This window comes from Cebus imitator, unplaced genomic scaffold (genome assembly GCF_001604975.1).
Source record: "Cebus imitator isolate Cc_AM_T3 unplaced genomic scaffold, Cebus_imitator-1.0 Scaffold108, whole genome shotgun sequence".
Classification (NCBI taxonomy): domain Eukaryota; kingdom Metazoa; phylum Chordata; class Mammalia; order Primates; family Cebidae; genus Cebus; species Cebus imitator.
In genome coordinates this window covers 5,688,541-5,711,110 of record NW_016107423.1, presented here as the reverse complement: position 1 = coordinate 5,711,110, position 22,570 = coordinate 5,688,541, and the positions used below count along the sequence as shown (strand labels likewise).

The window sequence follows — 22,570 nt, the reverse complement described above, 5'->3', positions numbered from 1 at the left end:
CTCTTCATAGACATACCTGTTGGAAATGATCGGCTGCTGGAAATACTTAATAAATTAATCAAACACATCCAAATTAAGGTATTGAAAGTTACTTGTTTTATTTCTAATATGTAAAACACATATTAATGGCTTAATATAACAGACTGGAAATGTACGCATTAATGAGTAAATATATATTGGGCTTGGATTGCTCTTTGTTGTTTATGTACCACTTGCCCACCTGTAAAGAAATGACGTCATTTCTTTGTGGTTTTGTTCAACAAATATTTATTTAAAGCTACACAGGACCAAGGATTGTATAAAGTGTTATGAAAAATATGTATTTAAATTGGACATGGTCTTTATTCAAAAAGTTTACAGTCCAATTTACACAACTGGACTGTAAATGGTAAATAACTAAAATCTATCATTCAATACTTTCACTGCAGAATATAATGGAAAGATCATTCACTTAAAAAAATGGTCATTAATCACAGATTAAAAGCAAAGGAATATTTTTCTTCTTTGTCAATGTAGGGTAAAAGTAGCAGAAAACAGAAAATAGTGTTTAACAAATATATTTAACTTTGGATTATTCTATAATTTTTAAATCTCTGAGTAATTAATCCAATGATTTTTATGCCATCTGACCTGATAGCATCTAATTGGAAGATGATTTATATGAGGACTTCACTTCTACTAAGTGTAATAATAGCTTCACTATTTTTAATTTAGTAAAAATTAAAGTGGTGCCATGGTTTTGTTAACACAACTATCGCATTTCATGTTACTAAATATAAACATTTATTTTCAGTTTGTTCGTGGTAGTACCTTCAAAGAAATCCCGATGACTGTCTATAGTAAGTATATAATAAATATTGGCCACATAGGTGGCAGGGTATGAAAAAAGAAAACAATACATTTCTTTGTATTTACAGAGATTATTGATAATCTGGTATTTAGAATTCCAAACTATGGCCAGTCGCATTTCACTTGAAATAGGGCTTGAGGTCCCAGATAACATTCAAACCCAATGAACTTCTTCCCCACTCACTGGAAAAACAGGAATGATATGATATGAGAAATATAGCAAAATACAATATTAGGTGGCAAAGAGGCAGGAAAAAAAAGACATATAAAGGGAAGAGATGGCATAAAGAGCCTCTAGAAATATCTAAAAATTCAGATGTGTGGACACAGAAATGACCTTACCAAAGACTTGTTCATGCCACCATCAAGCCCTGAGCTGTCTAAGGTCAGGCTGAGAAGCACGCGTTAAAAAATATCAGTGTTTATGAAGTGGCAGTTCAAAAACTCTCCCATTCAAAATTGGACAAACGTGACAAATCTAAAGTTTCTAAATTCCAGGGTTCTTTGATCTCTGACACTACCAGATTATCAAAATTAAACCTCTACTACTTAACAATGGCAAAGGGTACTCCATTCTCATAAGTGTAGCTGGTAGGATGTCTTTTCTATCATGTCTTTTTCTATATCTTTTTCTTTCTTTCACTGGAGCTTTCAAGCAGAAATTCTTTTCATTTTGTTTTGGCTCGCCAATTAAACACTCAACATGTATCAGTAGCTAAAACATTACTTCAATCCCCACATTTATTCTGGCTAGAAAATCATCTCGTTTTATACCATGAGCATCCAGCTATTTAATTAAAAAAAGTTCTCTTTAGATTATACTGGATATGGAAAAGGAGTAAAGCTAATGTAAGGAGCAAAACAAAATGTCTGCTGCTCTTGTTGATTTCAATTATGTAATAATAACATGCAATTCCAGAATCAGGCCAGCTCAAAACTGTATTAAAGACTTAATTGGAATAGTTATGATTCATCATGGGAATACAATCTTGTAAAAAATGTGTTTTCAAAAAATTGAAGAATACTTATGGCTCTATTCATCAGACATGTTATGCCATCTTTCTTCATCAAAGGTATAAATATATACATACACATACACACATACACAAACACACACACACACATTTGCACTATATTTCTGTAGCTTTCCTTCTTTACCCATGTTAGTTTCACTACTTTCTATGTAAGTGAATGCAATGTTTTGACTACAATGAGCAAAAATATTATAATTATTTTCTCCTACTAAATTGCATCCTCACTCACAGAGCATAAGCTACATTTTATGAAATTATACAAGTTCAATGACCACTCCCTACCTACCCAGAGACCCTGAAACAGCTCTGACATCTACATTCCAATGTAAGATGTTTCTTTTACTCCTCTTTAGATGGTATGCTGTTATTAAGAAGTATTTTCAAATAGAAGTAAAGATAAATTAAACCAAATTTTATATTTTTATATTTCGTTGTTGACTTGTCTTTAAAATTCCTTTAATTTGTTGCTGCATATTATTCTCATCCCCAAAATAACATCCATTTTAAAGTGTATAGTTGAGGGAAAGTATGCCATTTCGGTATAAGTTGTCAAATATGGAACATTTAACTTGGAGAGGACTAAGATCAATATTTAGACCAGCAGCTATCAAAACTACTTAAGTCTTCAGAAAATCAAGATTAAAATGAAAACTACCAACCAACTAAACCTCCAAAACTTCATATTTCTTAACATAATGTAAAAAATGTAATCTAAAAGTAATTAACCAATTTTGATAGTAGCAATAGAGACCCCTATGCATTCGACCATCATGGAAACGTTCTTCTGTGGCAAGGCCACCTGTGCAACCAATAACTGAACACAATCAAAATATAAAACGTAAGTCTGAAACAATCTCTATGAAGGCTAAGAACCCGCATTAATTCAAAAAGTTGACACAGCTAAACATCTTATAAGCATAAGTTGAGAACTGCAGAAACCGAAGCTGTGCTATCTCACCTCCGCTGTGTTGATGTGATCAGAGTGCACAGTCAGTTTAGCGTGGCCCGTTATCTAACAGAACCATCTTTCAAGGCTTTTCGTTAGAAATTACAAAAAGCCAGCAGCTCTGGCTGTGTGGCTTCACAGGCACATTTCCAGTTAATCAGTACAACCAAAGTCAACCAAATAGTTGACTGGTATTTTATTTTATTTACTTTTATTATAGATACAGGGGGTTACACATGCAGGTTTTTTAGATGGATATGAATAATGCTGGGGTTTGGGTTTCTAGTGAACCAATCACCCAAATAGCAAATGTAGTACTCAATATATAGACTATTATCTTACTTAGGAAGATGACACACGTTTAAAATATATACCTTTAAATTTTTAAAAAAACATAGTGATAACAAAACTGAAAATTAAAGACATTTTAGCCTATAACTTAAATACCGATCATATCATATTTGTTGAATAGAGCTCATGTCTGGCTGGCTGAGATTTTTTCTTACTTTTAAGTATTCTGAACTATTTTTCATTTTTTCCTTTCTATGTCACTGTTATCAGATGCATGAAAAACATTTTAAAAGGCTTTTCTTTCATTTTTTTCTTTTAATTGAGAAAGAATCCAGCAATGCAATTTAAGATATTATGAATTGCATGACATTAATCTTATTTGTCTTCTGTTGCAAGGCAGCCAATATTATCAAGAAGTACAAAAGAAGGTAAAGCGTTTTAGTGGTACAATTAAAAATTACAGATTTCTAGATAGAATTTCTCACTCTGTGAGTATATATTTCACTGGATCAAATTCAAGTCACTGGACTTCAGAGTTCAACACCTGGACATGAGAAGATATTATGTTACGTACCAAGAATATTTCTTGTATCTGATGCCTGAATATATTACCACATCCTGTACCTTAGTACTCTACAGAGACAAAAAAACAAAACAAAACAAAACAAAAAAAACCTTTGTTCAGGTTTTTATGTAAATATCATTTACGTTCCACTTTCTATACTTTCAGCAACTAAAATTATAACCAAAGTTGTGGAACCAAAAATTAAAGTGATTGAAAGTAGTCTTCATCCTATTATCAAAACCGAAGGTAAAAATCAATGTTATACATGGTTCCTTTTACTATAAAAACATCCATAAAAATACTGATTTCTATGAATGTATCTACATTCTTTTAATAACTAACATATTAAATATATCTATACCAATGGCATGCTCAAGTAATTGAAGAATGCGGAGTGCAAATTATTTAGCAAAGTAGTTGATGCATTCCTAATACTTTCAGTACATTTGCTTGTACTTGATTTAATTTGAATCTGATTGGCATTGCCTTAACACTAGTACCCAGATATTCACTAAACAAATACATCATGAGTTTTTTTACTTTAGTCAGACTCCTTCACACTCTATAAGCTTTTTGTTGCTTTGTTTCCAATCTCCCACATGTTCTTTTTTGTAACAATACAAGAAGCTCTTCCAAAAAAATTACAGGCATTTCTCATTCTGTAACCTAAGATAGCATACAAGCTATGTTTAATGAAAGGTTTTAAAATTACAGCCACACAAAATATATTTTTTAATTAGACCATCGTAATTAGAAGAAAAAAGAAGCAGTTTATGCAGTGAGTTAATTTTTAAAATACTTAATTCCAGTCCTGAACATACTCTTAAATATGCATATATAAATTATATATGAAATATATATATAATACACACACACACACACACACACATACACTCACACACACACACTCCTCTCCTGATGTTTCATACTAGAACATTAAATAAGCAGTCACTTATCTCTATATTCTTAGTACTTATGTTAGCCAACTTCAACATCTTTGATGTTACTTTCATTTCATGTATTTTAATTATATCCAAGGATCACAACTTAAATTTTTAAAAATTTCCATATATAATCGTCTTAATGTAGCAACGTACCCAGAAAAGAACTAATTATCTTCCTTGTGCTATAAGAAGGGTAGAAACAGTCTTCCAAAAAGAGAACAGATTGTATCTTTGATTGAATCTTTGAAAAACTATAATTGTAATTATCTTTGATTTTTCTATTTCTTTTGATGGATTGAGAAGGTAGTTTCTTGAATACTTTTACAAAGTAAGCCATTAATTTAAATTGATGCCTTGAAAACATGTAGATAAAAATGGATTTCCTAGCTAATTAGTTATCATATTAGTATACATTCTTGAGACTTAAAATTGAGTTGTTCCTTGAAATCTGTCCTTGTTTTTTAAAAAATACTATGATTATAATTATTTAATTAACTTTATATAGTAATGAAGAGAATTTAGTATTTTAAGAAGAAATTAATCAGAAATTTTGTTGAAAATATATTCCTTGATCACTGCAGTGAAACATGACACAATGATCTTTGAGAATACAATTGATTTTAAAATCAAATCTTGTCCTGTTTTAAAAAAATCAGATTCCCTAAAATTTTGCACTATAACTTGTGCACAGCTTCTTTATCTGAAATTATTTAAATGTGCCATTTTCTTATTTTCAAAGATCCTTCTCCTTTGAAGCTTTTTATTCAACTCATTTATCTCCGCAATCTTTGGCCGTAGGATTCTATCCTACTAATCTTTCTTCAGTTAAGATCATACCGGAGTATCAACTCTACTTGGCTTCTTCTTATAAAGGGAACGTGGATGAAAAAATGGAGTTGTGTCACCTACTCATTAATAACTTGAGTTCAAAAATTCAGAAATTACACTCCTGTGTAACATAATGAAGGAAACAAATATTTATCTTAGCGGCAATTTACAATGGTCCAGCTTCCAAGATTGCTACTGGCATTTCCTTTTCACTATTTGAACAATTACAGAGCCACTGATGACTTTTAAATTCTTACTAAATAAATTAAACTCCAGGACACAATTTTAAGACGCCTCTTAGATACATAACAACATTTTGGAATTATGAATAAATCAGCTAAAATTCAACTCAACAAATAGTTTTTGAGCAGCTATTGTGCTGGATAGTTTCCTAGGTGTTGGGAGTAAATAGGAAAACAATCTTGAGAAAATCCCTTCTTTCATAGAGCTTAACTATAAAGGATGTTTCCAAAATTTCAGTTTGGCTTTTCTAAAGAAATATTGATTTAGATATTTTATTAACTCGTTTTTGGTTCTTAAATTCCTTAGGTGTGCTTTCTTTTGAAGTTACCACACCTTAAAAACCTGGCTTTATGTTTTGTGGTCAATATCCCTTGACCTTATGTATCAAATGTCCCTGCATAAAATATTTATGAGTAAAAAGACTACTTTTATTTTCATTATTTTGGATTGTTCTAGGCTGATTTAGTTTTGGTAATCATGTACACTAACAATTTCTGAACAAGCCAAAAAAAATGCTCTAAAAAATATGTGAAAAATGGTTGCATTCCACTATTGAAGGCTATTACAGTATGAGTTAAATGTACTGAACTTAATTTTCTTACCCCTTTGTGAAACAGTCTTAATTAACTAATGTAGTAAGCAGCTTTCTAACCTTCAAAATGATTTTCTGTGTTAGCAAAATCATTTTGCAAGTCAAATGCAACACTAGTTTAACTTTTGCATTTGAAGGACTGTTTAACTATTAATTGGTTAATTTTGTATTATTCTCATATAGAAGGTAAGTACTCAAATTATTTTCCTCACAAAACCTGGCACTCAGCATCTTAAAGGTAGGTATACATTTATTATTTTCTTATATTCAGTCCTATGCCCACTAGATCAAAAATACAAGGTACTGAGTGATTTTAAAATTTAAATGAAAAATTTTAATAAGGAAAAAGTAATAAGATAATATCAGTATGATAAAGTGGGATCCACACCAGTTATGAGAGAAACACAAACATGTACATGCTGTATGATTTACAAAGTGTAGCCACATATATCGTTTTGTGTAATCATACTTTATAACAACCAACAAATAGATGGATTTATACATCAGTTTAAAAGCTAAAGGAGATGAAAGTAATTTTAGTAGCACATCGATAGACTGTTGTCTAATTTGAAGACAATGGGAAATGTTTAAAACTGATTTCATAGAGCCCGAAACCACTTTGACATTTGAGTTGAGTAACACCGAATGTTGAAATAAATGTCCTGTTCTGATAAATTTAAAGGACTCCTTTAACATGATAATTTGTCTTCTAAAATAATGTCCCAGGACCCACAAAAACAAAAGTCAAAATTGAAGGTGAACCTGAATTCAGACTGATTAAAGAAGGTGAAACAATAACTGAAGTAATCCATGGAGGTGCGTTTCGTATGTTTCCTGGTGCTGACTAGCTTTGCTGTGATTATTTTGAAATAGTGTTGGTTTAGATATATTGAACATCTGATATTTTCTCTTTGTTCTTACTTTATATAAATTGTGGGAATTATTTTCTCAGCTATGAGTTCTTATTAGCTGGTCAGAAATAAAATATAGTTAGCTCCTAATGGATCTAATTGGAATTAATTTAACTATTAAGTCACCCAACAAAACTGTCATAATTTTCACATATACAAGTGAGGTTTGTTGCATAAAATTGTGACACTAATGTCGGTATAAAGGGAAATATTAGACTCAGAAACAGTAGGAAAAATGGCCATTGTGTAAGTCTCTAAAAAGCCACCCCACTACTAGGATTTATGACAGGATTCCCATTCCGATGATATATAACTCCCTGGACTCTCACTAAGTATTCATTCCACAGCCGGAAAACAAGTATGACATGGAGAGTTAGCATGTCAAATGGTCCTCTCACTCAACCAATATTCAGAACATAGCTATTACGTTATGGATCCCTACTGATCTGAAGTTATTTGAGATATGTTCTAAAAATGTTTACGACTGAATCCTAAATGGTAATATTTTTAGAAATGTAGTTAATCATTACAATGTCTAGCTTATGGATGAATAGTCACTATATGAGGGTAAATCAAATGTATTTGTATTCCACTACTTTCAGAGCCAGTTATTAAGAAATACACCAAAATCATTGATGGAGTGCCTGTGGAAATAACTGAAAAAGAAACACGAGAAGAACGAATTATTACAGGTAGCCACTAATTCCCACTAGTTCCATACATGGATCTCTGCCCAGATTATAAAGATCAAATTATAGTTAATCACCAAATATAAGCTTCATTAAAGAAAAAAGTCATTTTCATGGTGGTTACTAAAGTTACTTCATATTTTGGCAGAAATAATATTATTCTAAATATGTAAACTAGGTTTTACTCTGAATTGAAAATTTGTAGACAAATCTAAAAGCATTTGTTTTTATTACATGTATGCATCCATGCATGTAATTTGATATACCATTGATATGATATACCACCTTCACTTTACTGTTTGTTCATGAGTTAGAGGATTCTAGAAGAAAAGCCATTTCCTCTTTCGAGTTTCCATTAATCTTAAGGTCTGTACATCTACGTGTCAAAATAGAAGCAAGTATATACAAAGCTATCTATCAATAATTTTAGTAAAGCTGGGCATCTGACTTCCAAATTAGCAGTCCATTTGACCTAAAGTAGACTAAAATTAGCCTAAAATTCTTAATTAAGCTATTCTTTAAGTATTTGTTTAAACAACTAGTGAGCAAGCATGGCTTGTGCCACCTATTTCTGGAAATAAAGTTTTATTGGAACACATCCATTAATATATGTCTAAGGCTGTTTTCACGCTGAGGTATCAGAGTTGGACAACTGCAACACAGACTACATGGCCCATTAGTGTAAAATACTTACTCTCTGTCACTCCACAGAAGAAGTTTGCCTACTTCTGTTTTAGACCTTTTTCATTGTCTTTCTCATAGGTCCTGAAATAAAATACACTAGGATTTCTACCGGAGGTGGAGAAACAGAAGAAACTCTGAAGAAATTGCTGCAAGAAGGTCAGCATTTCTAGAAAAATAAGAATGTGACTTTACCTAAGCTATCCGTATCCAAGTCTAAAACAATCTGTGAGGCATTCTACATGTTTTCTACTCTATCTCATCCTATTGTTCATTTCCATACCAACAAGAAAAAAGCACAAAAATAAGGAATTAAGCATAAGTGGCAGCCATATGTTTATACATTATTTGTTCGACAACTTTATAAGAAAATTAGTAAGTCAGAAAAATGGTACTAAAAGTTGTGAAAGAACTGAATGCTGGACTAGATTTCATTATTGGGCAGATGCCATTATTTGTCACATCAAGTCTGCTGTCTTTATTTTGTTATATAAATCAATTTCTGCTATAAACATGTATCCTCTCAGAGGTCACCAAGGTCACCAAATTCATTGAAGGTGGTGATGATCATTTATTTGAAGATGAAGAAATTAAAAGACTGCTTCAGGGAGGTTAGTAAAAGGACAAAAACTAACACCCTTAACAGGTTCTGGTGACTGAGATCAACTTTTTAAAGACTGAGCAAGCAGGTTTTTCTTTTAATTAGGTTAAAAAAAAGACAACATCTGCTCTTGTCTTAATAGCTGGATTGGTTCAGAGGTAACAGTTACGAAGCAATGATTACTAGTTTAAACAGTCTTTAAAAAGTTCTATGGTATAAAGTTTGGGGAGCAATGAATATTTTTTTTGCTTTGATTCAGATAATTTTAAGAACGTTTTAAGTATGTTAAAGGGGAATAATTGTTAAATTACTAGTTGTTAAACAAGCCCAAATTTAATATACTTTTTATATTTAAAAAATTATATTCACTGCCCCCATAACAGCAATCAAGGCATGTCTTTAAATTTTATGCATATATATAGCCAAAAACAGTGCATTTAGTAACTTTCTTTTCCAAAACTATATTCTTGGGAATGAGTATCTGTTTCTTCTAACAGATTGAGTGATAATCTATACCTGAAGATATAAATTATTTTGCATATAAAATTAATCTTAATCCTTTATGGAATGTTTTCTATCTGTGGCATTAAACGGACCTTAAGAACAAAGAAAAAAGAATTCAAAATCTTACACAAACTCTACATAGTAATTATTCAAAGATGTTGTATTTGTATATATATGCATATAATTTGGATTACTGGCATTGGAATAAATAAATTTATACTTCATTTTTTAACAAGGAAAATATTAAGCTGAATAATTATTTTTGTGGAAAAATATTTAAATTCTTTAGAAAAACCAAATAGGCTCCTTGAAATATACTATTAATTGAAAAGCATAACTGAAGTTCGATGTTCATCCAAAACAGAGTCCAGATGGCTTTTCAGCTTATAATTTTAAAAATTGTATCACTATGTCCAAGAAAATGTAAATTATCTTGGGACCTTCTATGTTTTTAGCAATTGTTGTTTCTATATTCCATAGTTTAATAAATGTAAACTCTCTTAACTAGTATTTAGATATTCATCAGTGAGAGTTTAAACATTTTTTAATTCAACCAATGATTGAATTTTCCCTCAATAGAAATATATATGTCTGAAAAATACAAGTTCCTCCCAGAATGCCAAGAGTACATAGCACACCGGAGCCATAAGGGAACCAAAGATTCCCATAAAATCTAACAAAGAATTCACTATTCTACCCTCAAATGCCCAACTGTCTGCTAGGAAAAAAATCTAAGGATTTGAGGGAAGAGACAAACACATTATGAAGATTAAATTGGATTCTTTTTTTTTTTTCTTTTAGTCCTTGCCATAGTAAGCAGCTTTGTAGAATGGTAGTGCTTTTTAGGGAATCGGTAAATTAGTAGCTGCATCTGTTTATATTGCTTTAATTTATTTAGGCTTAAATTTCAGGTAAGTATGTTTTCTTCTTCTTTGATAAGCCCCTATTATTGAAGCCACTATGAACAATCCAGTTAAATACTAAAGAATTGTTTCAGCCAAGAAAATATATAACTGTTACAAGAATATGACATTCAATTTTTAATTAATGGACTCCTTTCTTAGCTCTTGTCTCTGTTCATTCCAGACGTTTATTCCTTTAGTTCCCAGTGTCTGATCTCTCTACATGTCTGTAAGGCATCAGTTTTCACAATGCCACATAAATTATTGCAGCATTATGAAAAAACATAGAAACATAACAAGTTTTTATCAAACCATTTCCAAGGTTTTGCTTTTTGTAGGAAAGACACTAGATGCAGTAGAGTTACTAGTACCAGCAATAATTGAATATGCTTGTTTTCTTTTTTCTAGCTATCTAAAACCATCAGGTTATTATCAAGTCACAAGTGTCCCCTCATCTAGATCCTAAGAGACATTGATAAAAGAAACTGATAAAGATTTCATTATGCAAGAAAATTTTTTTCAAGGTCTGGCCAATTAATACATATCTGAACCATAATCTTCATCTCAATAAGTTCTACCTAAAACTCAATTTTTTTATCTAAACAGTTCATATTGTACACATTGTGGTACATATAGTACGTTTTTGTACTTTTAATAATTTGAGTGTATTTCTCAAACCATTTAAGTCATGACTATTAACATGGCTAAGAGGTTCCTTGAGTACTGATGTTGTGATTTGTCACTGATACCCTTTCAAGATCTTAACTGAAAATAATTCTCACTAAATGCATAGAATTTTTTGTGCTTACCTTAGAACTATGCATTCTGAACCACCCAAGCAATTAAAGGAGAATAACAGTCTGTGTCAAAAGGAACAACAAAAAAAGTCATTTTGGAAGGTTTTGGCAAATCTGTCAATATGACAGGTTAAGATTTGCAACGTCTATAGAGAATAGTAGATCAGGTTGTAGGTCTGCTTTCAATATGAGCTCCAACTCAATCCCAGATCAGCTGATTCTTTTCTTGCTTGTTTCCTCCTTCTGAAAGTGAGGATAGTAATGGCACCTACAGTGTAAATGAGTTAACATATGACAAGCTCTTAGAACAATGTTCAGCATAGAGTAAGCTGTCATCATTTGTTACTCTCAGAATCATCAATTGACATTAACATGGTCAATTAAGTAACGTTCAACTTGAAATTTCGATAGTCATTGCCATGGAAACATACAAAAGCACAATCAAACAAGCAAATAAAATGTCCAAATAACTGAGCTGAGTACTTTGCATGTTTTAGAAAACATGATGTAGGGTGGTTCTTTATGCTAAGCTATTCAGGTAATTGGTTTATTTTACCACGTTTTGCTGCTCTAAACATGACCTAGTATAACCCTCATTCATGTTGACATAACAGAGAGCTGCTGAGAGCAAACCTGTTTGCTACACATTAATCAAGCTGTTCTTTCAAAATGTTCGTTTGACACATTGAACGTTTTTTATTCTGGAATATTATCATAGCAAAAACTGATTAATTGGATGCTATAAAATTATGAAAGGAAAGTTGAGGACACTTGCTTGTTTTGAAAAGGAATATGATAAATACTTCTATGATCCAGTTTTAAGTTATACAATTAACTGCTATTTGGAATTTAATAAGTCTACTATAAACAATGTACCTGCGCACCAGTTAAAGGTTAGATCTGTCTGTTCTTGACAATCTTTTAGAAGTCATGATTTTGTTACCAAATAAATCTGAAGTTAATAAATATTTATATTTACATCTCTTTATAACTATTTGAGAATATTTCATAATTCAGACTTGGCTGTTTTACACAGACTTCTCTCCATTATCCAATATTGTAAGATTTTTCTATAGTTCTATATTTTACTCTAGTATTAATGTGGTTTTATAAACGATTATATACCTTATGTTTTGGGGGAAAAGACGTGAAAATGTTCTAAGTAAACAGAAACAGAATCTATAATTTTTTTGAATTTTTTTTTAATTTGCTTGCTGTCAAATAGACAAAACTGTTCGTGGTGATAGTTTCATTGCTTACTTTTTATAGGATTTCAGAGAATTGAAAAAAATATATATAATAGAAAAAAACTGACATGCTGAGTATAGATGATATATATAAAAGAAATCAAAATTTGTAGAAAATAATTTAAAAGATAAGTAGAAAAATGAAGCCACTATAGAAACCATATTTACTTTTTGATCCTAAATGCCCAAAAACTGAGTGAAAATGTGAATTTAGGCCTACCAGGTAGTCTTGTCAATGAACCAAAAAAAAAATAGGTAATCAAGAAATACGTTACAAATATAACAGCACAAAACAGCATAGTTTTGAAATACTTGCAGTTCTTAAACATAAAAGCTTTTATTAGTTAATTTTTTTAAAGGCTCTCATGGGATTAACACTGAATCAGGTTGGGGGCGTGGAATAAGGGTGATGGCATATCTTCCTGAATAGCTTATTATAACATTTCTAGAGTCATTAGGTCAATGCTATTTTGTTGTCCTCATATACAATAAAGCAATCACAAATTTATTTTAGTGAGAATTTTACAGAGGCATACATTACAAGTACGTATGACTGCAAAGATGGGTGACTAACTCTTGGAAGATACTTGTGCTAAGCCTTATATGACATTTAACAACCCTTCATCATAAGGTAACATTTTTTACAAAACGGCTGAAAAAAATCACATAAGTCATTTACTCTGCAAAAATGGCACGTTATTCTGGGCTCCAAAATCCATAATGAAACAATGTGCTTTGCAATTAAGAAACATTCATTGTGATATATGGAAAACACTGTGTCAATGTGAAACTCTCAGGATCATAAAGTTTACTATTAAAAAATTCTTCATGTTTAAGTGATGTTTATTCAAAACTTTATGCTTTTCTGTTTAACCATGGTCTCCTGCCTGATTTTAGCCATGATTGTAAAGTATTTCTAACTATAGCAATTTAATTTTAGACACACCTGTAAGGAAGTTACAAGCCAACAAAAGAGTTCAAGGTAAGTGTATTGGCTATGGTAATGTGTGTATATGGCCTCTTTTGCTATATGAAGAGAAATCAAAGAATAGGAAATTCTTTTAAAGTATTTTATTGAACCTCGTTGTCAATCAGAGAGAAAAGTTAGCCAGTTTCGATGCTAAGTATTTTGATAACAATCAGAAAATAAATTTCTCATGCTATATACTATCAGTAGACTGTAACAGCAAATATTAAGGGAAAGGCCAATATACTTATGCAAGCTGGTAGGCATATTGAACCCTTGAGATAGACTCAAGTGAATAATCTTCAAATATATATGCATATATATAGAGTCCAAAATTATATGTATATATAATTTTGTGTGCATAAAGTTAAGTATACATATAGTTTTGCATACATAAGTGCTAAGTCGAAAAGAAATTTTTGACTATCAGAGATAGACAAATGTAGATTGCAGGTGGATCTGAATCCTTAAAAATGTTATTATGTGCGACGATGCTACAGTTTGAGACATAAGTAAATAAGAAATGTATATATACAAAAACCCATCAATTTAGCTATTTACAAAATGTTCATTTAAATGTGTAGATTATATAGATTACATATGTATATATCACATACACATTACGTTTATTTTATAATCACACTGTGCATTTTCTATTGCTCCACTTAAGATATCTTACATTCTGATACATTGACAGAGCAAGAATTTCCCTTGTGAAACCTAGAGTAAATTACAAGCTTGGAATTACAAGTTTGGAATTTCTGTGATAATTACATACTAACAATCAAAGGAAGACGCAAGGCCTATCAATGCGCTATAAGAACATCTTACCTGAAGCCAATCCAATGTGTAGACCTTTGAAAGTAAAAGATCAACTGCACAGATTTTTTAACTAAATAATGTATCAGTAAATCTGTGTAAATATCCAAATCCACACAAATTTTCTGAGGAATTAAAATTATTAAATTTCAAATTATTATGTTTATATACTTTTGACCAAAATATAATATTTGCTTCACTGTAAGCTGAGGATATTATTAAGAAAACATAATCTAAATTTTATTACAATAAAAAATAATGACCTCTGATAGATATACAGAGAATAAAATATTCTTAAATTTTAAAATTTTCTCACATTTACAATCTCTACATTCTCCTTTCTTTCTAATTAGGATCTAGAAGGCGATCAAGGGAAGGTCATTATCAGTGAAAATCCAGCCACCAGACAAAAAAAGCTTATATAACCCTAAGTCAATAACCTGACGTTAGAAAATTGTATGAGCCATGTTGACTTCAGGAACTGAGGCATCAGCGCCAAGAAGCAATCATCAAATAATTCTGAACACAAATTTATTTCTTTTTTTTTCCTGAATGAGAAACATGAGGAAATTGTGGAGTTAGCCTCCTGTGGTAAAGGAACTGAAGGAAATTACATGCTTTTTCATCTTGACATTAAAAGTTCTGGCTAACTTTGGACTCCATCAGAGAAAATCCTTGTAACCAAATTCATTACAATTCAAATAGAAGAGTGGTGAACTGTTATTATGTTGAGAAGACCGAGCCTTGTATGTATGCTGTGGATACATAAAGTGTATGGAAGCAGTTACCTCTCCATGGGAAGCTGAGTTATAAAAATAGGTGCTCAGTATACAACGAAACGTTTTACATGGAAAGGCTTTGCACATTTCTATAAGAGTGGGTTTACTGGTAAACTATGTTATTTTTTTACAACTAATTTTGTACTCTCAGAATGTTTGTTGTATGCTTCTTGCAGTGCATACTTTTTAATCTCAAACATTTCAATGAAACCATTTTCAAGTATAAAGAGAATTACTTCAAATCAGGTAGTTCAGAAAAACTCAAGATTTAAGTTAAAAAGTGGTTTTGATTTGGGAACAGAACCCTATACCTCTTTTATTGTAACAAGTACTCATTAAAGGAAATTGAATAAAATTAGTGTTTCTTGAGGTGTTTGTTTTTTTTTTTTAACTTTTAAGTTCAGGGGTGTGTAGGCATGTGTAGGACATGTAGGTTTGTTACATAGGTGAACATGTGTCTTGTGGGGTTTTGTAAAGATTATGTTATACAAAAAAATTAGACAATGAAGCAATCATTAAACATCAGCTGAATACTTAATATAACCCTAGGACTGTGCTGAGTCATGAGGATTCAAAAGATGAATCAGGCACATTTACTGTCCTCAAAATGCAAGGAGATAAGTAACCAAATATCCTCAGTACACCATGGGCTATAATAGTATCATAAATAGCACTATACAAGCATGGATGCATCAATTCATTATTCCTGGGCTAGGCACTGGGGAGCCACAGAGATGCTCTTAACTTATTTGAAGTAACAGAGTCCATTGCATGGCAAAGAAGAAGAAGAAGAAAATATTTGTTTGCTAGGACTAATGTAAGATTGACTTGATCAACTTAAACCTCAACAAGTGTCATTCTAACTTAAACCGACTGACATATGAGCCTTCTGGAAACAGAATCCACACTGATGAGAGACTGAGCGGTGAGGGTGAAATAGAATTATACCCTGTGTTAGAAAGAAGTCATTGGGAGACTGTAAAACCTAGGAAAGCCAAACTGAAGACATCAGGTTTAGCCATGAATGCCCACCTAGGATCAGAGAAAATCAGGCTCAGCAGAAAGGACCTAGAAAGGGGCTTGGGTAGCTGAAAAATTGTTTGATTAATGATTAGGGTGAGGAAGTGAGGTACAAAATTCTGGGAGTGTCATTTACTAAAGAAGTGCTGGATAGCTTTGGTTTTTGAGAATGCTTTCTCATTTGGGAGAGTAGAGAGATTTATTTCTACCATTTAGAGACCCTGCCAGAAAAGAAAATCCCCTACTAACTCTGTACCCACAGAGAGAATCTCAGCTGCAAAGGGTGTTTCTGTGATCTTCCCAAGATGATTCAGAAGAGGTGGTTAAGTAGAAATAGGTGATACTGGTAGAATAGACGAAAATATCATCAGCATTGATGGCTACTCCAAACAGGTACCATGTGTTCAGGATGCCAGAGAAGATATCCAGTTAATTGCACAGAAAGGACAACAAATAGGTCCAATCAACCACCTTCAAGATTTTCATTTGAAAATAAGACAAATGCTTTGAAGCTAGGCTTTGAACATGATATTCCAGGACCATAAGACTGATGTTGAGGTCTTTTTAGACTGCTAAGGCACCAGATCCTTTTCTCACCGTAGAAGAAAAAGGGCTCTGCTTTTTACCATAGAAGAAAACTCAGCGTTGGCTATGCACACACATTAAGTCCAGTCTATCTTTCTGGTAAAAGACAGTCTTTCAAGTGACACATGTAATGTGTTTACAAATAAAACCTAAAGAGAAAAAATATTAATAAGAATAAATTAAATAGTAATATAAATCAAAAGAAATAAGATTGAAAAATAAGAAAGTAAAGAACAATAATTTAAAACCCTAAAATCAGGATTAAAAAATCATCACTAAATATTAATTCTATTCAGACGCTTTCTAAAAGTTGAAGAGTCATTGTAGTATGTGATTTTTCACACAATAATTAATCCTTTAACAATTCTGAAAAGATTTATTATCTCCAGTTTTGTGTGGGGAAAAAAAGCGAGGATCAACAATTTACATAACTTTTCTTTCTTCTTTTTCCTTGTACTAAAATCGTGATATTGATTTAATGGCAACTTACCACCAGCCATTACCCAACAAGTACAAACATGAAATAGCAAACAAATTTGTTGCAATGGTTATGACTCTTCTTACCTGATCTTGACTCATTTTTTTTTCTCTTTAAGTGGTATGTTAACTTTTCGTTTGGGCACATTGAACTTAGACTTGTGGTCTTAGCAGAAATCTCTACAAAGCATTGTTTCTCAAGGTTAGGGCTATGACATTCTGCAGCAGAATCAACTAGGAGAGCTTATTTTATAATAAAGATTTCAGGGTCCATCCAAGACTTAGAAAAGAATCTTTTGGTCAAACTTCCCCTCTTATTTATTTTTAACTTTAATTTTAGGTTTGGGAGTACATGTAAAGGTTAGTTATATAGGTAAACTCATGTCATGGGGTTTTATTGTACAGATTATTTCATCACCCATGTATTAAGCCTAGTACCCAATAGATACGTTTTCTGTTCCTCTCTCCTCCCATCCTTCCATGTCAAATAGACCCCGGTGTCTACTTTTCCTTTCTTTATTTCATGAGTTCTCATCATTTAGCTACCACTTATGAGTATGTGTGGTATTTGGTTTTCTGTTCTTGTATTAGTTTGCTAAGGATGATAGCTTCCAGCTCCATTTAGGGGCCCACAAAATATATCTTCTCATTCTTTTTTATGGCCACATACCATTCCATGGTGTATATATGCCATATTTTCTTTATCCAATCTATCTTTGATAGATATTTAGGTTGGTTCCATGTATTTGCTATAGTGAAGAGTGCTGCAATGAACATTCACACGCAAATATGCGTCTTTACAGTAGAATGATTTGTATTCCTCTGGGTATATATTCAGCAATTACATTGTTGGGTCAAATGGTAGTTCTCTTTTTAGTTCTTTGAGGAATCACCATACTGCTTTCCACAATGGTTGGACTAATATACAATTTTACCAACAGTGTATCAGCATTCCCTTTTCTCTACAACCTCTCCAATATCTGTTATTTTTTGACTTTTTAGAAATAGCCATTCTGACTAGTGTGAGATGATATCTCATTGTGGTTTTAATGTGTGTTTTTCTAATGATCATTTCTATTGAGCTTTTTTTATATTCTTATTGGCCACATGTATGTTTTCTTTTGAAAAGTATCTGTTCAGATACTTTGCCCACTTTTTTATGAGGCTGTTTTTCTTTTGTAAATTTGCTTAAGTTCCTTATAGATGCTAAATATTAGACCTTTGTCAGATGCATAGGTTGCAAATATTTTCTTCCATTCTGTAGGTTGTTTGCTTACTCTGTTGATAGTTTCTTTTGCTGAGCAGAAGCCCTTAAGTTTAATTAGATCACATATGTGAATTTTTGCTTTTCTTGAAATTGCTTTTGGGTGTCTTTGTCATGAAATCTTTCTTACTCTTATGTCCAGGATGGTATCACCTGGGTTGTCTTCCAGGGTTTTTATAGTTTGTAAGTTTTACATTTAAGTCTTTAATCCATCTTGAGTTGATTTTTCTGTATGGTAGAAGGAAAGGATTCAGCTTGAGTCTTCTGCTAGCCAGTTATCCCAGCACCATTTGTTGAAAGGAGTCTTTTCTCCATTGCCTGTGTTTGTCCCACAGCCAACATCATACTGAATGGGCAAAAGCTGGAAGCATTTCCCTTGAGAATTGGCACAAGACAAGGACGCCTTCTCTCACCACTCCTATTCAACATAGTATTGGTTGTCCTAACCAGAGCAATCAGACAAGAAAAATAAATAAAGGACATCAGAATAGAAAGAGAGGAAGCCAAACGATTCCTTTTTGCCAACAACATGATTTTATATTGAGAAAACTCCATAGTCTCAGTCCAAAAGCTCCTTCAGCTAATTTCAGCAAAGTTTTAAGATACAAAATCAACACACAAAAATCAGAAGCATTCCTATACAGCAAAAATAACCAAGCCTTGAGCCAACACAAGAAGGCAGTCCCATTCATGCTTGGCACAAATGAATAAAATACATAGGAATACAGCTAACCAGAAAGGTGGAAGATCTCTACAATAATAATTACAAAACACTGCTCAAAAAAGTCAGAGATGACATAAACAAATAGAAAAAACATTCCATGCTCATGGATAGGAAGAAACAATATCATTAAAAGGGCCATACTGCCCAAGGCAGTTTACAGATTAGTGCTATTTCTATTAAACTACCAATGGCATGCTTCACTAAACTAGAAAAAAACTATTTTAAAATTCATATGGAACCAAAAGACAGCCTTCATAGCCAAGGCAATCCTAAGCAAAAAAAAAAAAAATCATGCTGGGAGAACCACATAACCAACATCAAACTATATTACAGGGCTACAATAACCAAAACAACATGGTACTGATACAGAAACAGGCATGTGGATCAATGGAACAGAATAAGGAGCCCAGAAATAAGATCACACACTTATGACCATCTGATCTTCAACAAAGCACCTGTGATTCTTATAAACACTAAAGTTTTTGTTTTGTTGTTTGTTTGAATAGTTCTTTTAAAGTATAATTATATTACAATGAACTGAAAACACTTGTGTGCAATTTCATAAGCTTAGGCATACTATACACATGTGAAACCAACACTACACCAAGGCTTGTAAATATATTCATCATCACCAAAAGTTTGCTTATGACCTTTTTAATTCCTACCTTCCTGCCCCTTCATGCCCCAGTCTCAGGCAACCACAGATTTACTATCACCACAGATAATTACATTTTCTAACTTCTATACAAATTGAGTCACACAGTATGCATGGTTTCTTTTTTGTTGGTTTTACTTTCTCTTGGGTTAATATGTAATAGTGGAATGGCTGGATTATATAAAACGTATATTGCAAACATTTTTTGGAAACTACCAGGTCATACTCCAAATTAGTTCTACAATTTTGCATTCCCATCAGAAATATGTGAAAGTTCCAGTCCCTTTTGCTAACACTTAACATGATCTGTCTTTTGAATTTAACCATTCTAATAGGTACATAATGGAATCTCACTGTGGTTTTAATTTACATTTCACTAATGCATATTTTTGATGTGCTTATTTGACATTTGTGTACCTTTTATTTGGATACATTTATGGGGTACATTTGCAATTCTGTGACATGCATAGATTGTATAGGACTCAAGTTAGAGCTTTTAGGTCATTCAACAACCCAATAACACACATTGTACCCAGGAAGTGATTTCTCATCATCCTCCCCCCATCTTCACCCTTCCAAGTGTCCATTATCTATCATTACACCCTCTATGTCCATATGTATACATTATTTAGCTCCCTATTAAATTTGCCTTTATGCATCTGACTTGTTTCACTTAAGATAATGGCCTTCAGTTTCACCTATGTTGCTGCATTTTTTATGGGATAAATAGTATTCCATTGTGTAGAAGTACTGCCTTTTTTTGTCTAATCATCTGTTGGTGTGACACTCAGTTGATTCCATATCTTTGATATTGTTGATAGTGCTACACTAAACATACAAGTGCAGGTACCTTTCTAATATATTTATTTATTTTCCTTTGGGTAGATACACCATAGGGGGATTGCTGGATTGAATGATAACTTTATTTTTAGTTCTTTGAGAAATTCCCATATCGTTCAGAGGATGTATTAACATTCCCACCAATAGTGTATTGGAGTCTGTCTTTAGTGATCTGTTCAAATCTTTTGCCAAATATTAATTAGATTCATTTTTAATTAATATTATTGAGTTTTGAGAGTTTCTTATGCATTTTGAATACAATTTTTTTTATCACATATATAAGGTGAAATGTTTTCTCCAAGCATGTGAATGTTCTTTTCATTCTCTTAACAGTATTTTCAAAGCACTGAAGACAAATTAATCTCTTTGTTTTTTCATGGGTTGTGTTTTTGGTGTCATCAAAGAAATATTACTTTTGCTGAAAGTCACAAAAATGTTCTAATACACTTTCTTTCATAAGTGTTATTAGTTTTTTTTACATTAAGTGTAATGTTAAAAAGAAGTGTTCATGTTTAAAGGAATGGTCCTTTTTCTCTATAGGTAGCCAATTACTCCAATTCCATTTTCTGTAAAAGCGACTCTTTCTCTACTGATTTGCCTTTGCATATTTGTAAAAAAGGCCACATATTTGTGGGTCTATTTCTGTTACTTTCTACCATTTCTTTTTGTTCTGTTCATCTATTTGTGTATCTTACTGCAAATACCACACGGACTTGATTCCTATAGGCTTAAAATAAGTCATAAAATCAGAAGAATCTCCAATTTCACTCATCCTTTTCAAAGTCATTTTGCTATTTTAATCTCCATAGAATTCTACGGCTATTTGAATTTCCATAGAATTTTTATATCAGCTTGGCAATTTCTATTTAAAAATAAAAACTCTGCTGGCTTAATAATGTGGATTGTATTGAATCTACAGATCAATTTGAGGGTAATTGAAATCTTTATAATATTTAGTCTCCAAACCATCAACAAAATATATCTATTGGTTTGCCTAGGGTCTTCTTTATTTTCTCACCTATGCTTTATTATTTTACATTTACAGGTCTTCCATATCTTTTGTCAAGTTCTCCTTAAGTACTTAATATTTTTTGATAGAATTACAGCTGGCATTGTTTTCATTTCAATTTCTGATTGTTTACTTTTTGTATTTTCATCTTACATTCTGTAACCTTGTTAAATTCACTGATTTATTCTAGTATTTTTAAGATTATATACTATTGCATACATAGATAATCATACTGTTTGCAAATAAAGATAATATTACCTCTGTCTCTGTGATCTGGATGCTGTTTATATTATCTTTTCTTATGTCACGGGTTGATGTTGACTAGTAGAACAATATCGAGTAGAAGTGGTAAGAGTGAACATGTTTAATCTTTGTAGTCCTAGAAGAAAGCATTCAGTCTTTCAACTTTAAGTCTGTTGTTTTCTTCCTTAAACATTTGGTAGAATTCACCAGTGAAGTTATCTAGGCCTGGAATTGTCTTTGAGGGAAGGTTTCTAACTACAAACTCTCTTTAATAAATAAAGGATTATGCTGATTACCTATTTTATCTTGAGTGAGATTTTGTAGTTTGTGTCTTTCAAAGAATGAAACTTGTCTATTTCACACAATTGTCAAATTTGTTGTCACAGTACTATTCAAAACATTCCATTATTATCCTTCAAATATCTTTAGTGATGTTACTGCTCTCATTCTTAAAACTGGTAATTTGTGTCTTCTCTCTCATTTCCCTAACCAATCTAGTAGGCCATCAATCAACTTGTTGATTTTGCTCAAAACACAATCTTTTGGTTTCATTAATTTTCTGTA

The 22,570-nt window shown here is 32.0% G+C and overlaps 1 protein-coding gene across 7 annotated transcripts in view; it reads left to right on the top strand.

The window, feature by feature from the left end:
- POSTN (periostin) overlaps positions 1–15,544 on the top strand; it is a 36,771-nt gene extending 21,227 nt beyond the window's left edge. The window contains exons 15-23 of one of the 7 annotated variants that reach the window (XM_017538012.2): positions 11–78; positions 794–839; positions 3,851–3,931; positions 7,019–7,108; positions 7,806–7,895; positions 8,655–8,732; positions 9,101–9,184; positions 13,565–13,606; positions 14,764–15,544. In XM_017538012.2, coding sequence (XP_017393501.1) covers positions 11–78; positions 794–839; positions 3,851–3,931; positions 7,019–7,108; positions 7,806–7,895; positions 8,655–8,732; positions 9,101–9,184; positions 13,565–13,606; positions 14,764–14,801 — 617 coding nt within the window. In that variant the 3' untranslated portion in view covers positions 14,802–15,544. The remainder of the gene's footprint in view (positions 1–10; positions 79–793; positions 840–3,850; positions 3,932–7,018; positions 7,109–7,805; positions 7,896–8,654; positions 8,733–9,100; positions 9,185–13,564; positions 13,607–14,763) is intronic. The other 6 variants (XM_017538015.2, XM_017538013.2, XM_017538014.2 and 3 more) reach the window with 6 other exon arrangements.
- Positions 15,545–22,570: the final 7,026 nt, after the last annotated feature.